This window comes from Platichthys flesus, chromosome 20, assembly GCF_949316205.1.
Source record: "Platichthys flesus chromosome 20, fPlaFle2.1, whole genome shotgun sequence".
In the NCBI taxonomy this organism is placed as follows: Eukaryota; Metazoa; Chordata; class Actinopteri; order Pleuronectiformes; family Pleuronectidae; genus Platichthys; species Platichthys flesus.
In genome coordinates, this window is record NC_084964.1 from 16,993,749 (window position 1) to 17,008,998 (window position 15,250).

At 41.0% G+C, this 15,250-nt stretch overlaps 1 protein-coding gene and 1 non-coding gene across 2 annotated transcripts; both read left to right on the top strand.

Annotated features, from left to right (window-relative positions):
- The first annotated feature begins 4,863 nt into the window (after nt 1-4,863).
- Nucleotides 4,864-12,267, top strand: mfsd13a (major facilitator superfamily domain containing 13A). The gene is made up of 9 exons (XM_062378487.1): nt 4,864-5,014; nt 7,640-7,902; nt 8,334-8,413; nt 8,737-9,186; nt 9,279-9,399; nt 9,707-9,803; nt 10,001-10,172; nt 10,854-11,047; nt 11,350-12,267. Exons 2-9 carry the CDS (start codon nt 7,735-7,737, stop codon nt 11,598-11,600), a joined length of 1,533 nt encoding a protein of 510 aa, XP_062234471.1. The 5' UTR covers nt 4,864-5,014; nt 7,640-7,734; the 3' UTR covers nt 11,601-12,267.
- Nucleotides 12,268-13,801: 1,534 nt separating this feature from the next.
- On the top strand, nt 13,802-13,915 carry LOC133932002 (U5 spliceosomal RNA). Its single transcript, XR_009911940.1, has one exon. It is a non-coding gene; the product is annotated as a U5 spliceosomal RNA (small nuclear RNA).
- Nucleotides 13,916-15,250: the final 1,335 nt, after the last annotated feature.

Below are 15,250 nucleotides of genomic sequence, written 5' to 3' on the forward strand. Positions count from 1 at the left end.
GTCTCTTTATAATAAAAACGATTGTGTTGCGCAAACAAAATCGTCTGTGGCATGTTCACGACATCCATTATGGAGTATTAGTGGTACAGTAATTATTTTGGGACATCCTTGTTGTGTGTCTTGTTCTGTGTATTTTCAGGAGGGGAAGCACAGATGCATGTTCTGTTTTTTTCTGCTTTTGTGGAGGCTTGGCCCAGAGGAAGTGCCCAGTAACGTTTGTTTCACTTTCTTGAACATTTCAAGATATTTTTCAACATTTCTACTGCATTCTCAGAGAATTTTTTTATGGGTCTTGATGAAAAAGGAAATCTGGCATGTTTATTGGACTGATATCTATCAGTGTCTGTAATTTAGTGCCGCTATATTGAATGCTGGGCCTTGGCGGAGGAATATACTGCATCTTTACTCACCTATCCTTTCTGATAGATTCAGGACATCCAATCATCACGTTGTTAATTGATGTACCAGTGTTTTTCAGATTTAAGAATGACGTTTCTACGCATCATCTCAGTGAGTCAGTGATTTACACACACTACGATGGGACCGAGGGCGATGGGGGACATGGGGGCAGCAGAGAGGGGAAGCTGGGATGCTACGGTTGGATAAATAATGCATGACGTGAAAGAGAGAGGGGGTCGGACGGAAAGAAGAGGATAGAAATAATCAATTTCACAATTTCAGAGTCATGTATGTGCCTAAAAACAAAAATCAGCTTTCTATCTATCCTTATGGCCTGGTTGATTCACTACAAAGATCACAGTCAACTCTACCTGAATTCCTCTTCTTGAAATAAGTGTTCTTTGATACTGAGATGACATAAGAGCACTTCAAGCAGCCTGAATACCTCAAGAAACCACTTTAACACAGACTGGCTATGGAAGACTTGGGAATAATAACTCATTCAATAGGAGACGATAAGCAGATGATAGTGACATAAATAATCACATGATGTTTGACTTAATAATCTAATTTCAGTTTTTAATTCAACCATAGCAATTCATCTCATAATAAGAGTTTCTCAAAATCTGTGAAGAAGTGAAATGCTTGTCGGTCAAAGTAAAACTTTTTCCTACTCTTGATATCTATTTTGTCACATGCGCACAAATACAAAGACGCACACACTGACCATCTGTCGCCGGGCGAGGGGACACAGGATGGGTGGTCCAGGAGACGTTCACTGTCCAGCTCAGGTTCCAGGAAAAGGATTCTGTTACAGGTGGTCGGTGCTGCGTAGAAAGGTGTGTCTGTGTGTGTGTGTCTTTATGTCATCAGTGTGAGTTTCTGTCTGTCTGTTAGTTTGTTGCATTATACAAAAATGTACTGGACGAAAAGAAAGCAATTTGTGCCAGAGAAGAAACCATTGGTGTTGAATCAGGATTTTTTATCTTTACTTACTTTAAAGGTTCAGTGTCTTGAATTTAGTGACATCTAGTGGTAAAGTTGCATGTTGCAGCTGAATACCCCTCACCTCACCCTCGCCTTCCAAACATGGAAGAGAACATGTGGCATCCTTCAGTTGTCTTAAAAACTCAATATATATATTTGGGGGACTTATTTCTATGTGTGTGAAATGTTGTTTACATTTTGCGGTGGAAATTTAGCTCAAGATGTGAAATAAATAGATTCTCAGACCGGAGTTGTCTTTGAGTTTTAATTATTAGCTCTGCAGAGGGTTACACAGTCAACAGCAAGGCTTCAGAGAGAAACCAGGAGAAGTCTAAAAGGAAGATTTTTATACAATGTGATGAACAGGAATCAAGAAAGAAAGCAGACAGGAATCGTCTGCTGTCCGGCATCACTTGCTACAGAAAGAGGAATCAGCCCCAGCACCCAGTTGCACAGATACTGGTCAACAGGAGGTGGAATTACCAAGTAAGGGCATGCATCAGCTTAGTGCACAGAAAACAGGCAAAACAGTGGTCTGACATTCATCACAGTAGTAAGACATTGATCAGTGGAATTTTCCACTACGATTTGTTTTGACTGAGTTATGCATTCTCTGACTGCCCCTGTATAGTTTGTTTATATCTCTTATGTACATACTCTATATGTGTGTATGTACATATTCCTCTACATGTGACAGTGACCAGGGAGAAGCAGCAGCTCACCTGTCACTCACACACAGCAGTGACGCAGGAGCATAAACAGCTCCGGCAACGTGATCCCCGGCCTCCTTTCCTTCTAATGTACTGTAATAGATGGAGAGGCAGTACATGACTAGCCTAGGAAGCCCTTAAATTACTCTGAGAGCACTCACACCAATAACCGGCATGAGAGAGGTATCATGTTGTGAGAGCTGTGCAGCGCGGCCGGAGGAGCATCCCTGTTACGTCTAGAACATCTTGGAATAGGAGAAAAACAAAGGAAGTCTAGCAAACCACCATCATTAAGCACAGTGAAGGTTATGATGGGTGAGTCTTTGCAGATGTCTTAGATTTCAGCATGCTCCTGCTGCGGGGATGTGATGATTGAACTGAGATGTTTTTCAAACCAGATGGCAGCACACCCCTCTTTTCCCCGTGGGACCCCCTCATCTGTGCTTTATCGATCCGAACTGTCTGATCTCCTTTTCTCTCCCTGTACTGTACATCCTCCCCCTCTACCCCCTGCTCACCAGCTGTCACATCTCAGGAATAAAATAACACAAAAAAATGTTATAATAAGAAGTAGCTTGATCGTGGCTGATAACACAGATTAAAAAAGTTTAGAAAATCCTTTCATCTTTTAATTATCTTTATCCATTTACCATGTTCAGAATCACAGGGTTGTTAGATGGCTCGGTTGGCACAATATACAATACACAGCTCTCCAAAAGTAAGGCCAAAACCTATCAATCGCCACCTGGTGGCTGGTTGCAGTATAGGTCAGAAATCCAGCTTCCTCCATGTGAATTGATGGGAGCTGGAACAAAATGAAACGTCAAAGTACACGTCAAAAAAAGATGGTTTGTGTAGTTTTAGGTATAGTTCTTAGCACACTGTTGTTTTTTTCAAGCATCTACGTTTCCTGATGAGTGTGGTTTTAATGTGTAAACTAATGCTATAAAAACAAATGGGGTGAAACTTTGTGAATGATTGAGACTGACTCGTAATTGGTCCAGCGCATTCATCAACTACTGCACGGTCTCAGAAACGCAAGATGCAAGACAGCAGAATATATATCTGGGATGTTTTAGCTCAATTGCTGGATAGTGGGAGGAGGTTGAGCTGTGTTGAAGACCTTTAACCTCTTTGGCAACACAAACACACAACACAAATGTAATAACGGAAGGAAATATGTGTTTGTTTGCTTTCTTTTCAGCCGTCTTAGTCTAATACAGATGCAGAGGCTCTGGGTGCAGTCGATCTCTAAAAGCTGCTTTTACTTTCCTCTTAAACTCTGAATGAACACGTGTGTGAATTATTGTGTTTCCTATGTTTGGGAACTCGGGACATGACCCTTGAACTGTGACCTGACCTGAACCCAGACGCAGATGCATAGTGTCCGGGTCATGGCAAAGGCATTGGTGAAAGTGTCTGTGTGGTTCTCTGTGCATATTCAGTCACTTCCATGTAGCATGATGTCCTTCTTAATAAATGCTGTCCTCTGTTGATTGATGAAAGACGATTTGAGGGACAGGACTTTTTCTGGGGGTGGAGACGGAACAGGCCCTTGTATTGACCAGATTTGGTCCATTCATAGTTTTAACACTGCTTTCAATGTCCATTATGCATTCAGTGACAAAGAGACAAGTACACTCACAGATATGATGGTAACCTGCTGAGCTCAGATACACAAGTCATTGAAATTAAGGGTGGTTCATACTTAGCTGTAGCAGCGCCGAAATACTAATCAGTCAAGTAAATTCCCAGTAAACACACTTTAATGGTAGAATCCTCCCATCACATAAAGTGCACGTCATAGAGAATTGCACAGACTCAAAAAAAAGTCTGAAGTATTGTGCGGCAAATGCAGTATATAGTGTTACTTTAAATGCAGGTATGGTTAACAATTGTTTCCATGATATACTCTCAGATTTGAGTTTCAGGGTGATACCATTGTTTAAACTCCAGATGTGTAATCATGATTTTTCCCACATGTAATAGTTAAGCACCTCAACTGCATCCGACATAATTACATGTATTGATAACATGTTCACCAATAGGGAAGTTATATCAATTTAGACTTGACTGTTTAGAAGTTGCTAACCATGATACAATGCTGCCCCCTGCTGAGCGGAAGGCCATCATCCTGAAGAGAGCGACTCCATTCAGGTATGATTGTATGATCTATACAAGGATACATGGAATTCCACCATCACAGATTCTATGAATTTACACCACAAAAAAAACATATAGGATCATACAGAAGACAATAACCAGGTATTTGTTACATTACTCAAAGGTGTTCAAGAATATATGTTATTGGTAATAAAAGTAAAAATCTTAGTGGTACAGCACACTCATATTTTAATGATGTTTATCAGAGTTTGTTTCTCAGGTCTTGTGAGTATTATATTGCTAAGTATTCCAAAAATGAACTGCAGAAAGTTAATGCAGCAAACTCCCCCCACACATCATACAAGCTACTTCTGCTGATAGTTATAACAAACAACTCAAAATCTCTATAATCATGTTTTAAGCTTTTAACCTTAAGTCTTTGTTTCATTGCTAACGTGTTGTTATTGTTTGATCTTATTTGATGTAGTTGATGTTATTGTGAAGCACTTTGAAGTGTATGAAGGGTGCTGTATAAATAAAGTGTATTATTATTAGTTGTCATCATTATTGTCTCTGTTTCGTCACAGGGAAGTGGGCGTGGTGTGATGCACAGTAGTTCAACACTAGGTGTCACTGCAGCGCTCCTGTGTGTGTGTGACTACAGAACAGATCACGTCTGTAGTTGTCATGACGTGGACTGTCTGTCTTTCTTCAGTCTGTGTTCTGCCTCCACCACCGACCGCAGCTCCTCACAGACCGACAAAACAACGAACCACACGCCGCTAACTTCCCCGGGTCAGCGGGCGCCTTCATCGGTACGTAGCGTCTGTTCGCTCCGGTAGCGACGTACGTGAAAGTTAACGGTGACAAAATTAACGAGTCAGCTAACCGGCGCTAACCAGCTAGCATCTTACCAATGCTAACCAACGCTATCCAGCACTGGTCAGCTGCTCTCCACCTGTTAGCACTCGATAATTGTACGTGGTTGTTGTTGCTCTTCTCACTTGCTAGCACGTTTAATGTTAGCTAGTTAGCTACCTGTGGATGTGATCGATTATCACGACGCCTTTCTAATCGATAATCGATAACAGGTGTCGTTGTTTATTGATGATGTCTGTCGCTGTTTTCAGTAAGCGACCTTTTCCTCCACTTTCGATTAAGACACTTTTTGTTATCTGTGTTTTTCATCTATTTATATTCTAATTAAGCTATAGCTACATTATTGTTTTATTAGACACTGTTCATGTGTGTTAGCATCTGGGGCCTTTAAGTCACGTTTATTTACAAAGCACGTTCAAGATAACCAGAAATGACTGGAACAATGTAGAATGGATCCAAACAAAGAGAAATACAATAATATAATACATTTAATTCAGTTCTTCTTCGATCTGCATCAAATTATCCAAACACCGAAATATCATTCTCATTTTCACCATGATCCATGAATTATTCTCTGAAGAAAATGTGAAAAATGCAATTCTAAACAAAGTGGATCAAACCCTGGATCTGTAATCAAGTTGAAAGTATTCTTCTCTCACCAATACTTATAATCATAATAATTTCATCCTCACCAAGTTTCCTGCTAATCAATCCAGTAGTTTATGTGCAATCTTAACAAAGCACATACCTTATTGGCAGATGAAATACATACAGTAAAAGGCTTTAAAGTTAATAAAGAAATAACTAAGTACAGTCTAAAGCCTGTAGAGAACACGTGGGTCTTCAGTTCTGGTGAACTGACAGCAGCTGCAGTAAAAGCCCGACTTTCTTTGCCCTCGACCAAGGGGCAGCTGGCAGCAGCTGTTCAGAGGATCTGACACTTCTAGGTATGCGGGGTCCTTAAAGCTTTAAAAACGAGTAGGAGAATCTTATACTGAAGCCTTTACTTCACTGGAAGCCAGAGTAGAGATGCAAGTACTGATGAGATAATGTCTCTCTTCCTGTGTATCCTACATCTGATTACCGGTAGCCCTATCTGTCATGTTCAGATGACGCCTGTCCTGCTCAGCCACCAAGTTCGAGGCCTAGAAGACTCTTCACAGGTGGAAATGATAAACGTAGATGTTTCCCCCCCTCTGCTGCCAGTTCTATCTTTTTTTCTATCCGATTTTGGCCAGTATTTGAAATTATTATTGTTTAAAGAAATCATGCATCTAAACGTGCAACTCTAAACTCTGGATTACAGTTATTTAGATCTGCAAAAGGTGAAGTGTACAATAAAGTCAGCAAGTAGAACCTGTTTCATGTGTTTGAGATGTGGTCTGGTGTTTACCTGCTGATTGTCATCCTGCTCCACTGTTTGCATCTGATAGGAGCAGGGTTAGAAAGCTTTTAGTTACACTCCAAGGAGATCGCTTTTGCCAAGATCGTTATATCACTCAGATGCCGCGATGAAAATGTGGTTTTTGCAGGTGTTTAGAAAGTGCATTGTGGCTGCCTCTGATAGAAGAGATCACATCACTTTGAGACACTGTTATTGAGAGCTATAAAATGGCGTTCCCTCTAAAGGTGTTCATAGATCAGAGTCTAATCTTGTGTCGATCAGGTGTGAAGTAAGAGGTCTTTTAAAGTGACCCCTAAGGGTGCAGAGAGCAAGAGAGGAAACTGACAGTAATAAAACTGATGCAGGTTTTGACATCATTCTATGAAATGCTTTGTCCTCGGCTGGTGTAGGCAGAGTCGGTTTTACCTTCACCATTGGAAGTCATGTTTTAACCCAGGTCCGTTTCCAGGAACCTTGATTAAAGAAATGTGCCATATCGAGGGAACTGATATCTCTGAGTTTGTGAAATCTGCTGCAACTCGATTAAATGCAAGGGGACTGTTGTTTGGCCTTGACGGAGATACAAGCTCTACTGTGTGTCTTTCTATTTCCCAGGCTGATGTGACACAGAGATATCATTATGTTGCGCCTTGCAAATCTAATACCACACCCTTTGCATTTACCTTAGGTGTAAATTATAGAGTAGCACCCTCCAGGCACCATCACAACACAATGTTGAATATGACACCTGAGGACAATAAAGCCCAGTGAAAGCACTGAGCCTGCGGAGACGGTCATGTGACTTCCCTGTTGTGGTTTCCCTGTGAAGCAGAGCGGTAGGAGCAGTGAGGTGGAGTCATCATAAAAATAACTGAGGGAAATTACTGTTTTACTCAAATGCACAGCTGGTAGTGGGCCGGAGGGAAAGGGAGCCTTGGCCCTCAGCCTAACTAATGAGCACTTACCGTACCACAGCTCCTTTTATTCTGCTGAACCTCTGTGAGGAGACCGAATCAGAAATGTGAGAGATTAGGGTTTTGGGTTATTCATGCTGAGATTTCACCACAAGACTAATGTCTGTAGCTTTTTCACGTTTATCATTTGCCTGGAGTGTTGTAGTGAGAGGACACTTTCCCCCTTGCCTTCTGAAGATAAAATAACCTTTTTGTTTTTGCAGGCTAAGATGACGTGGTGACCCTGGGTCGGCCAGGCCGTGAGATGTTTGCAGCTTGGCTCGGAGTCAGGAAGGAGCAGAGAGATTGAGAAAGGAGAATGGGCAGGAGCGTCTGGGGCTGCTCGCAACTTATCTTCTCTACTGCGGTGCTGTACGGCTCACTGGCCCTGTTCACCTCCATCCTCCACAATGTGTTCCTGCTTTACTACATGGAGACCTTCGTGTCTATCTACAAGATTGATAAAGTCTCCTTCTGGGTGGGAGAGGTAAGTGAGAAGAAACTGGGGTCTGACTATTTATACACAGAAAAAGATAAACTGTATATATATTATGTTGGAACATTATGAGTGTTTATGTCTAAATGGAATTCATTATTTGAGAGGAACCTATTACTTTGCACACAAGTATTTGACGTTATTATTCTATAAATAAAGTCTAAATTCTCAGTATCATTTCAGTGATTAATGGTCACAGAGGTCAGACTCTGCATCTGGGTCCCAGTTCTGTAGATCTGCTGTGTTGCAAGTCTCTCTTTTCCCCTCATTTCCTCACCATAAACATCAGAAGACACCAGAGCTTAATTTAACAAATCTGCTGTTCTCCTACTTCATCCTGTCAGAAACTTGATATCAATAAATCCATATTTCTACATATTTATTTATATAATTGCCCTGACTTCCTCTCTGATGCTCCACAGACGGTGTTCCTTCTATGGAACAGCCTGAATGACCCTCTGTTTGGATGGCTGAGTGATCGCTCCTTCCTCAGCTCTCCACAGTAAGTGTCTCCACCCGGCCTCCTCCCTCTGTTCTCTCTGAGTAAACCCAGTCGTCAACCAATACATTGGGCTTCCTACACAGTGAGATCTAAACATAGAAACATGTAAATGAAAATGAGCCCATGCAAATGTTCCAGCATTGATTCTAATGAGATACAACAAGACACTGAAGCTTGTGTTTGTGTTTCACTATCATAAGGCAAAGTGTAGCTAAGTGTTTTATTTTATTTTTACACTAGGATTGTTTATTACATTGTTTTGTCTTTCATCATCACCTAGCTTTGTGTCTTATTCCTGTCGCATTTTTTGTTTCCCCCCTCAGGACGGGCTCTCCGATCACAACTCCGGAGGTGGTGCTGAAGCGCCTGAAGGCTCTCTCCACTAATGGCCCCCTCTTCGCTCTGTCCTTCCTGGCCTTCTGGGTGGCTTGGGCCCGGCCAGGCCTGCAGTTCATGCTGTGCCTGTGCATGTACGACGGTTTCCTCACCATGGTGGACCTCCACCACAGCGCCCTGATGGCGGACCTCGCCGTGTCCGCCACAGATCGCACGCGCCTCAACTTCCACTGCTCGGTGTTCAGCGCTCTGGGCTCATTCTCCGTTTTTCTGTCCTATTATTTCTGGAACAAGGAGGATTTTTACTCTTTCCGTCTCTTCTGCATGGCTCTGGCAGCTTTTTCCATCATGGGCTTTGTGTTAGTGTCCAGGGTTCTGCAGCGTCGTTTTCAAAAGGAAGTCCGTCCAAGACAAGATGAGGCACTAACGCTCAAAGAGTAAGGATTTTTAATGGATTTAGAAATTCTAAATGACCCTGGTTTTGCTCCTCTCAATCTCACTCCGTTCACTTTCTTTTGCTCTGTCCCAGATTGAGTGTTGGCCATGCACCACTAAGCCATCCAGAAAAACCTGTCTCGATTGGACAGTACCTCAAGCAGCTCTCCAGACAGAAGAATTTCTTGTGGTTTGTGTCAATGAATCTTGTTCAGGTGAGATACTGTTTATTGTGCTACAAGTGCTGGGCGAGATAAAGTGGGAATGACTGATAAACACTTTACGTGAAACAGAATTAAAAGTTTGGGCGGATTATTTTAACAAGATTAATTTGTACTAGATGTATTCATGTAATAATAATGTAAAAAGTATTGCTTACTCAATGGAGTCACCTTTTTTCTAGTGGTTAAATTTCAATAACCATAAAAATGTGAAGATACATTTTACTTGATTCTTGAATCAGACTATTTTCTACTTCAACTACACAGTGATATTATATTAATGTTGTGTCTCCCCCTGTAGGTGTTTCACTGCCACTTCAACAACAACTTCTTTCCTCTTTTCCTGGAACATCTTCTCTCTGACAACATTTCTGCCTCCACAGGTTCTATCTTACTCGGTAAGCTCACTTTTTAAGAAACAAGCAATAACTCTCACATCTTTTCACTGCAGGTGTGATGAATCTATACAGACAAAACAATGCAATACTTATAGTTTGTAGTTTTGTTTGTTGCCATCCATCTTAATTTTCTCATATTATTTCTGCTGATATTTGTTAAATAGTTTTTAATGCTTCTGTCTTCTGCTTCCATGCAGGGATCTCTTACATTGCCCCCCACCTGAACAACCTGTATTTCCTCACACTGTGCCAGCGCTATGGGGTTTACCAGATTATCCGCTGGCTGTTCATGCTCAAGCTGGGACTTGGTGTGTTTATGGTGCTGGCAGGGGCAGACCACATTTATCTGCTGTGCATCTTCATTGCTAGGTACGGCCCTGGACATGCATCAGGGATCTGATGGGTGACAGCTTGTACTTTTGTTTGCTTGTTTTATATCACTTATCAACATCACTTATCAAGGATGTTTGGGTTGCTTTTTGCAGAACATTCACAAAGACAGTGACTTAACTCAACATTTGTTTCCAAATATTGAGTTAAACAAGTTTTATCCAATAAACTTCACTACACAGAGTGCTTTATTTATGTTGCCTAAATCATGAATTTGCGTCAAAAAGCTTTGAAAACATCCTCTATCGACAGATCTGTTCAGATAAAGTGTTTTAAAAGGTTTTTGTTCAGTCAGGCATCTTATCCCATTGTTGATGTTAAATAACAGAGCTGCTCTTGTAGTTAACATCAGGATGTGACTGCCTTGTCGAGCACTTGCAGCTGATTGTGTGTTCTGCATATTATTCAAAGCTGTGGTAGAAGTGAAAAGTGTCAGAATGATTTCGTTCCTTTCTCTCAAACCTTCAGGCAGAGCTATGCATATATGATAAGGGGGATAAAGTTGTTAGATCACATCATTTAATGTGGTTTTACAGACAGTTGCACTTATGCTTTCTCTGGTCCCCTCTTCAGAGGCTGCTCTCAGCACATGAATGATGAACTACTTTGTTTTCCGTTTGGATTGATGAGTGTAACCCTCCCTCTCTCTCTCCCTCCCAGTAATCGAGTGTTTACAGAGGGGACGTGCAAGCTGCTGAAACTTGTCATTTCCGACCTGGTGGACGAAGACTTTGTGGTGAACCGACGGCAGCAGGCCGCCTCCGCTCTCCTGTTCGGGATGGTCGCCCTGCTCACCAAACCTGGCCAGACCTTCGCCCCACTCATTGGCACATGGCTGCTCTGTGTTTACACAGGTACAGAACCAAACACTGGATCCTGCATAAGGAAGAACACATGACCGACTGATGCAAATTCATGTAGTCCTGTATTTGCCTTTCAAATTACTTACGTAACTGGACAAATGAGAAAAATCAGCACAGGGTGGCGCTAAGCATATTTCAAACCACATTCTCTTTGCCGTACATTCAAAACGAAACAATTTGAATATTTCACCTGTTTTATTTTTTGGATGTACAGTCATCATATCCTTTCAGTTTGAATCATCCATTTTGAGAGGTATATTTGAATGTGTGACTGTATTTCCTCTCTTCCCCAGGTTATGATATTTTCGATAGGGAACCGGTGAAGGACTCTCTGGTTGCGGTGCCTGACGTTGCCTCCGGCTTAGGGACCCCGCCCCTTCGCCTGGGCTGCTTTTACATGTTGGTGTTCGTGCCTATCACCTGTGCCCTGCTCCAGCTGGCCGCCTGGTCCCAGTTCACACTTCACGGCCGCAAGCTGCAAGGGATCAAGACGCTGAGGCAGTCGGCCCAGCACGGCCACCTCATCGATGTCAAGGCTATATGACCAGAGCAGAGAGGATCGCAGCTGCACTCAGACACTTTTTACTAATCACGTTTACTGTCCCCTTGAAGATGATGAAGCAGAAACCTGCTCGGATTCATTCGTTGTTCAATAACACAGAATGTGGCTTTATGGTCGGTAGAAAAATGGCGAAAAAAATGTGACCACAAATACCACTAGAAGGAGCACGAAACTTGCCTTATTTTTATATTGAGATATTTACCTATATTTATATTTGAACAGATGACCAAAAGTTAAAGTAGAACCAATCAATCCGTTTGGTGTAGAAGGACCAAGGAACCAACTCCTCCTGGTGCAGGCCAAAGATAGGGTGCCCTCTTTAAAAAGGGCTTTTAAAGTGTAATTTAATAGTCGGTGATGACCAGTAACATCAGTGTGTTTACAGCAGAGCTACTGTTGTGATCTGTAACGTTTTAAACAGGAGGAATAAAATGTTTTAAAACCGTGACTGTGTTCAGAGTGCCGTTGGTACTGCGAGGATCCTGCTCCTCAGGACCCGTTTCTAACTGTTTTCTGACGACGCTCGGGTGTTGGTGTCGATTGTGAAGATGTTTTTTGCACAAAACTGCCATTTGTCTCTTGTACTTCTAACATTCTGACTGTGACACACGTCATGTACGGTTGTAATAAAACTGGATAGAGTAATTCATGCTGGTAGCTGTGTTGAATTTTACAAAGACTGAAAATGCAAAGTCAATTAAACTCTGCTGTGCCACTACACTTGTATAATAGAAACTTTTAACTGGGACATAAAAGGGAAATGTTTGACTCATCTGTCTTGTGTGAAATCGTTGTCCTACTTCTGATTATCAAGTTGTAGAAGTGAACATCCTGCAACTTGTCGTTCACACTCACTGTTCAGGGGAAACAACATATAAGCATTACGGTTAAGTGTCAGTTCTGAGAAAACGGCAATAGTTTGATTTGTGTAAAGAACATTTAAAAACAGGAAATTATCACAAAGCTGATTGTATGCTTGTAAACTTCCCTAAACGCGTTTCCTCTTTTTTTATGAAAGCATTAGAACCTGGTAGGATCAGTTTGTTTTCACTGCAATGAAATTGTTTCACATCCACTGTCCAGCAGTTTTCATCAGTAGGTCATTCACTCCTGCTGAAATACAACTTTCCACTCCGTGCTGGGTTGAATATTTATATTTGATGTCTGTTGTCTGTTGACCTGTTGGGGGTCGCAGGCTACAAATGTGCTGCAGAGAATCAAGCACCTTAGGGTTTCTGCTGGTCAGTACATGAGTAGATTCTTTAATTACTGCTCTCATAAACAACTTGTGGCTTCCAGAGGCGAGAGGAGAGGATGTATTTGTTTGAACGCAGTAACACAATGACACCCAACCGTTTTGATATGGGACCCTTCATAATAAATGTTTTTAATTCAATTTTATGTGTTTCACTCCAAACAAAACATCCATTCTCTGGAGGCACTTTACACAGTGAGGCTCGTGTTGGTGTAAACAGGAATTGTGTTCAATCAAAGAGTGGTTATCCTCCTCACGTTGTGGATCTTCAGACGCTGGAGAAGCAGGTTGTAATCAATTGGCCTATTTTTTTTAGAAATGAGAAACAAGTGATGAATGTGTCAATTACGTTATGAATCAGAATTATACATGGACCCTCAATCTTCTGTCAAAACTACATTTAGCATGCTTACTGGTTGAACGAAGGGGCGTTATCTTCTGCTGGGACGACTTCCGGTAAGGACGGAAGTAGCAGGAGGTTAATCCTCTCGCTTTGTTTCTCCTACTTCCGGTGTATGTCCTGCGCATGTGTGTGAAGTTCAGAGATATCCTTCTATTAACTCGTGAAAACACAGATTTATCTTCTGTCCTGTGAATCATCCACTTCAAATCTGGTTATAGGTTTACATCTGTTCGTGTTGTCTTCTTTGTTCGAGCTCTGACAGAGTTAGTGCCGGAAGGGGGCTGGATCGAAGCCCTGATACCCATCATGCACCGCGCGACAGAGTCCTAATGTTCTTATTAAATGTATATTTTGGATCTGATAACGTATTATATAACTCTTTTATAACATGATTAACAAGCACAGCTTATGTTTGTAATGACAGTGCATTATTGGCAGTGTGGGGGATTCGGTGTGTGGAGTCACCGTGAGTAAAGGACGTGTCTGCGGGAATCAGTAACTCCGGTTAACCTCTAAGAAGGTAGATCACTCATGTTTCTCTTCAGATCGCATAAATCTTTCGCCTTTTACTAAAGATTTCCGTGGAGAGGAACAATATGAGTTCCAAATAATTTTTTGATGCCCTGCGCAAGTGGGGCTTCCTGAACCTGTGAAAAAAAATGTGACCATTAAACCATCCTCATGTGGATGATCTCCAGTTTCAACTGCTGGAGGCGATTGATATTGACATGTTATCGTTATATATTTTGTGTTCTTTATTTTAACTTTTTAATTATTTATTGTTTTTGGTCTATAGTCCTTTATTTCTGTATTGTCTTGTGTACCTCTTTCTGTCCTGTCTGCTGCTGTAACAAGTGCATTTCCCCGATGCGTGGATAAATACAGTTCTATCTAATCTATCTTAAATTGAAATTGAAACTTTTTGGCTGAAGTCCTGAAAATGTAGGATATTTATTGAGGATCTGTCTTCTAAGTCTTATTTTTACAAGTTAGATTTAACACATTGTACTTCACTGTTGTTTTCTGACTACACTAAAAGAAAGAGTGGAGATATGAGCTTTTATTGTGCCTGAATTTGATCGTCTGGGACATGCTCAATATTACCCATTTATAAAAATCTTTATGATTTATTCCTATAAACATATAAAACTTTATATTTATATGTATTTATTCACAAAAGAACCCCATACCCTTTAAATAAAGAAACTCATTGAAAGCATTATTAAAAAATGACAAATACAGAAACTGAATAGAAAATGTGATTTATTAATAGAAATGTCATTAAGTAATGTTAGCATGTACAACTTTAGAACCTTAGCCTAAATAAAGAAACTACGTTGAAAAACCTTCTGACAGTGTTAAAGTTCACAAGTTGACCAGGAGGCTTGAAGAGAGGCTGGAGCACCCTCTATGGATCAAAGGCTGTAACTGCAATGCAAAAAAGAAACAAACCCATTTTTATTTGATTGAATTTTAAAGCATCCAGTGAATCTGATGAACACAAAGTTAGATAGTTTTTAAGCTCCACCAGGGAGGTTGTGTTTCCTCTGGCCTTAGTTTGATTGTTTGACCTGTGTGACCAGAAACCTGGTGAAAGGATGAAATCTGGACTAACTTCTTTAACATTGTGTGATTTTTGTAGATTTCAAGAGAGAATAATTCACAAAACTTGATGAAAAAAAAAATCAGGCGTGATTAGTGGAGTGATACTGATGAGAAATCTAAATAAAAATCTGATTCTAGTAAATTTAAATGTGGTTTCACAAGGGAACTGTCTGGTGCTGGCAGAGTTATGCACTCTACTGAGTAGCACTGTGATTTTTTTATGCTGATAATTTGCCTAAAATAAACATAAACAATGCAACAAATTAAAAAATATATATTTTAAAAACAAGTCTTTTACATTTTTCTGTATTTCTTTGTTGTGACAGCACAGTGAGTCATGTTCTTGGCGCTCATTCCAGTCGAGCGTCT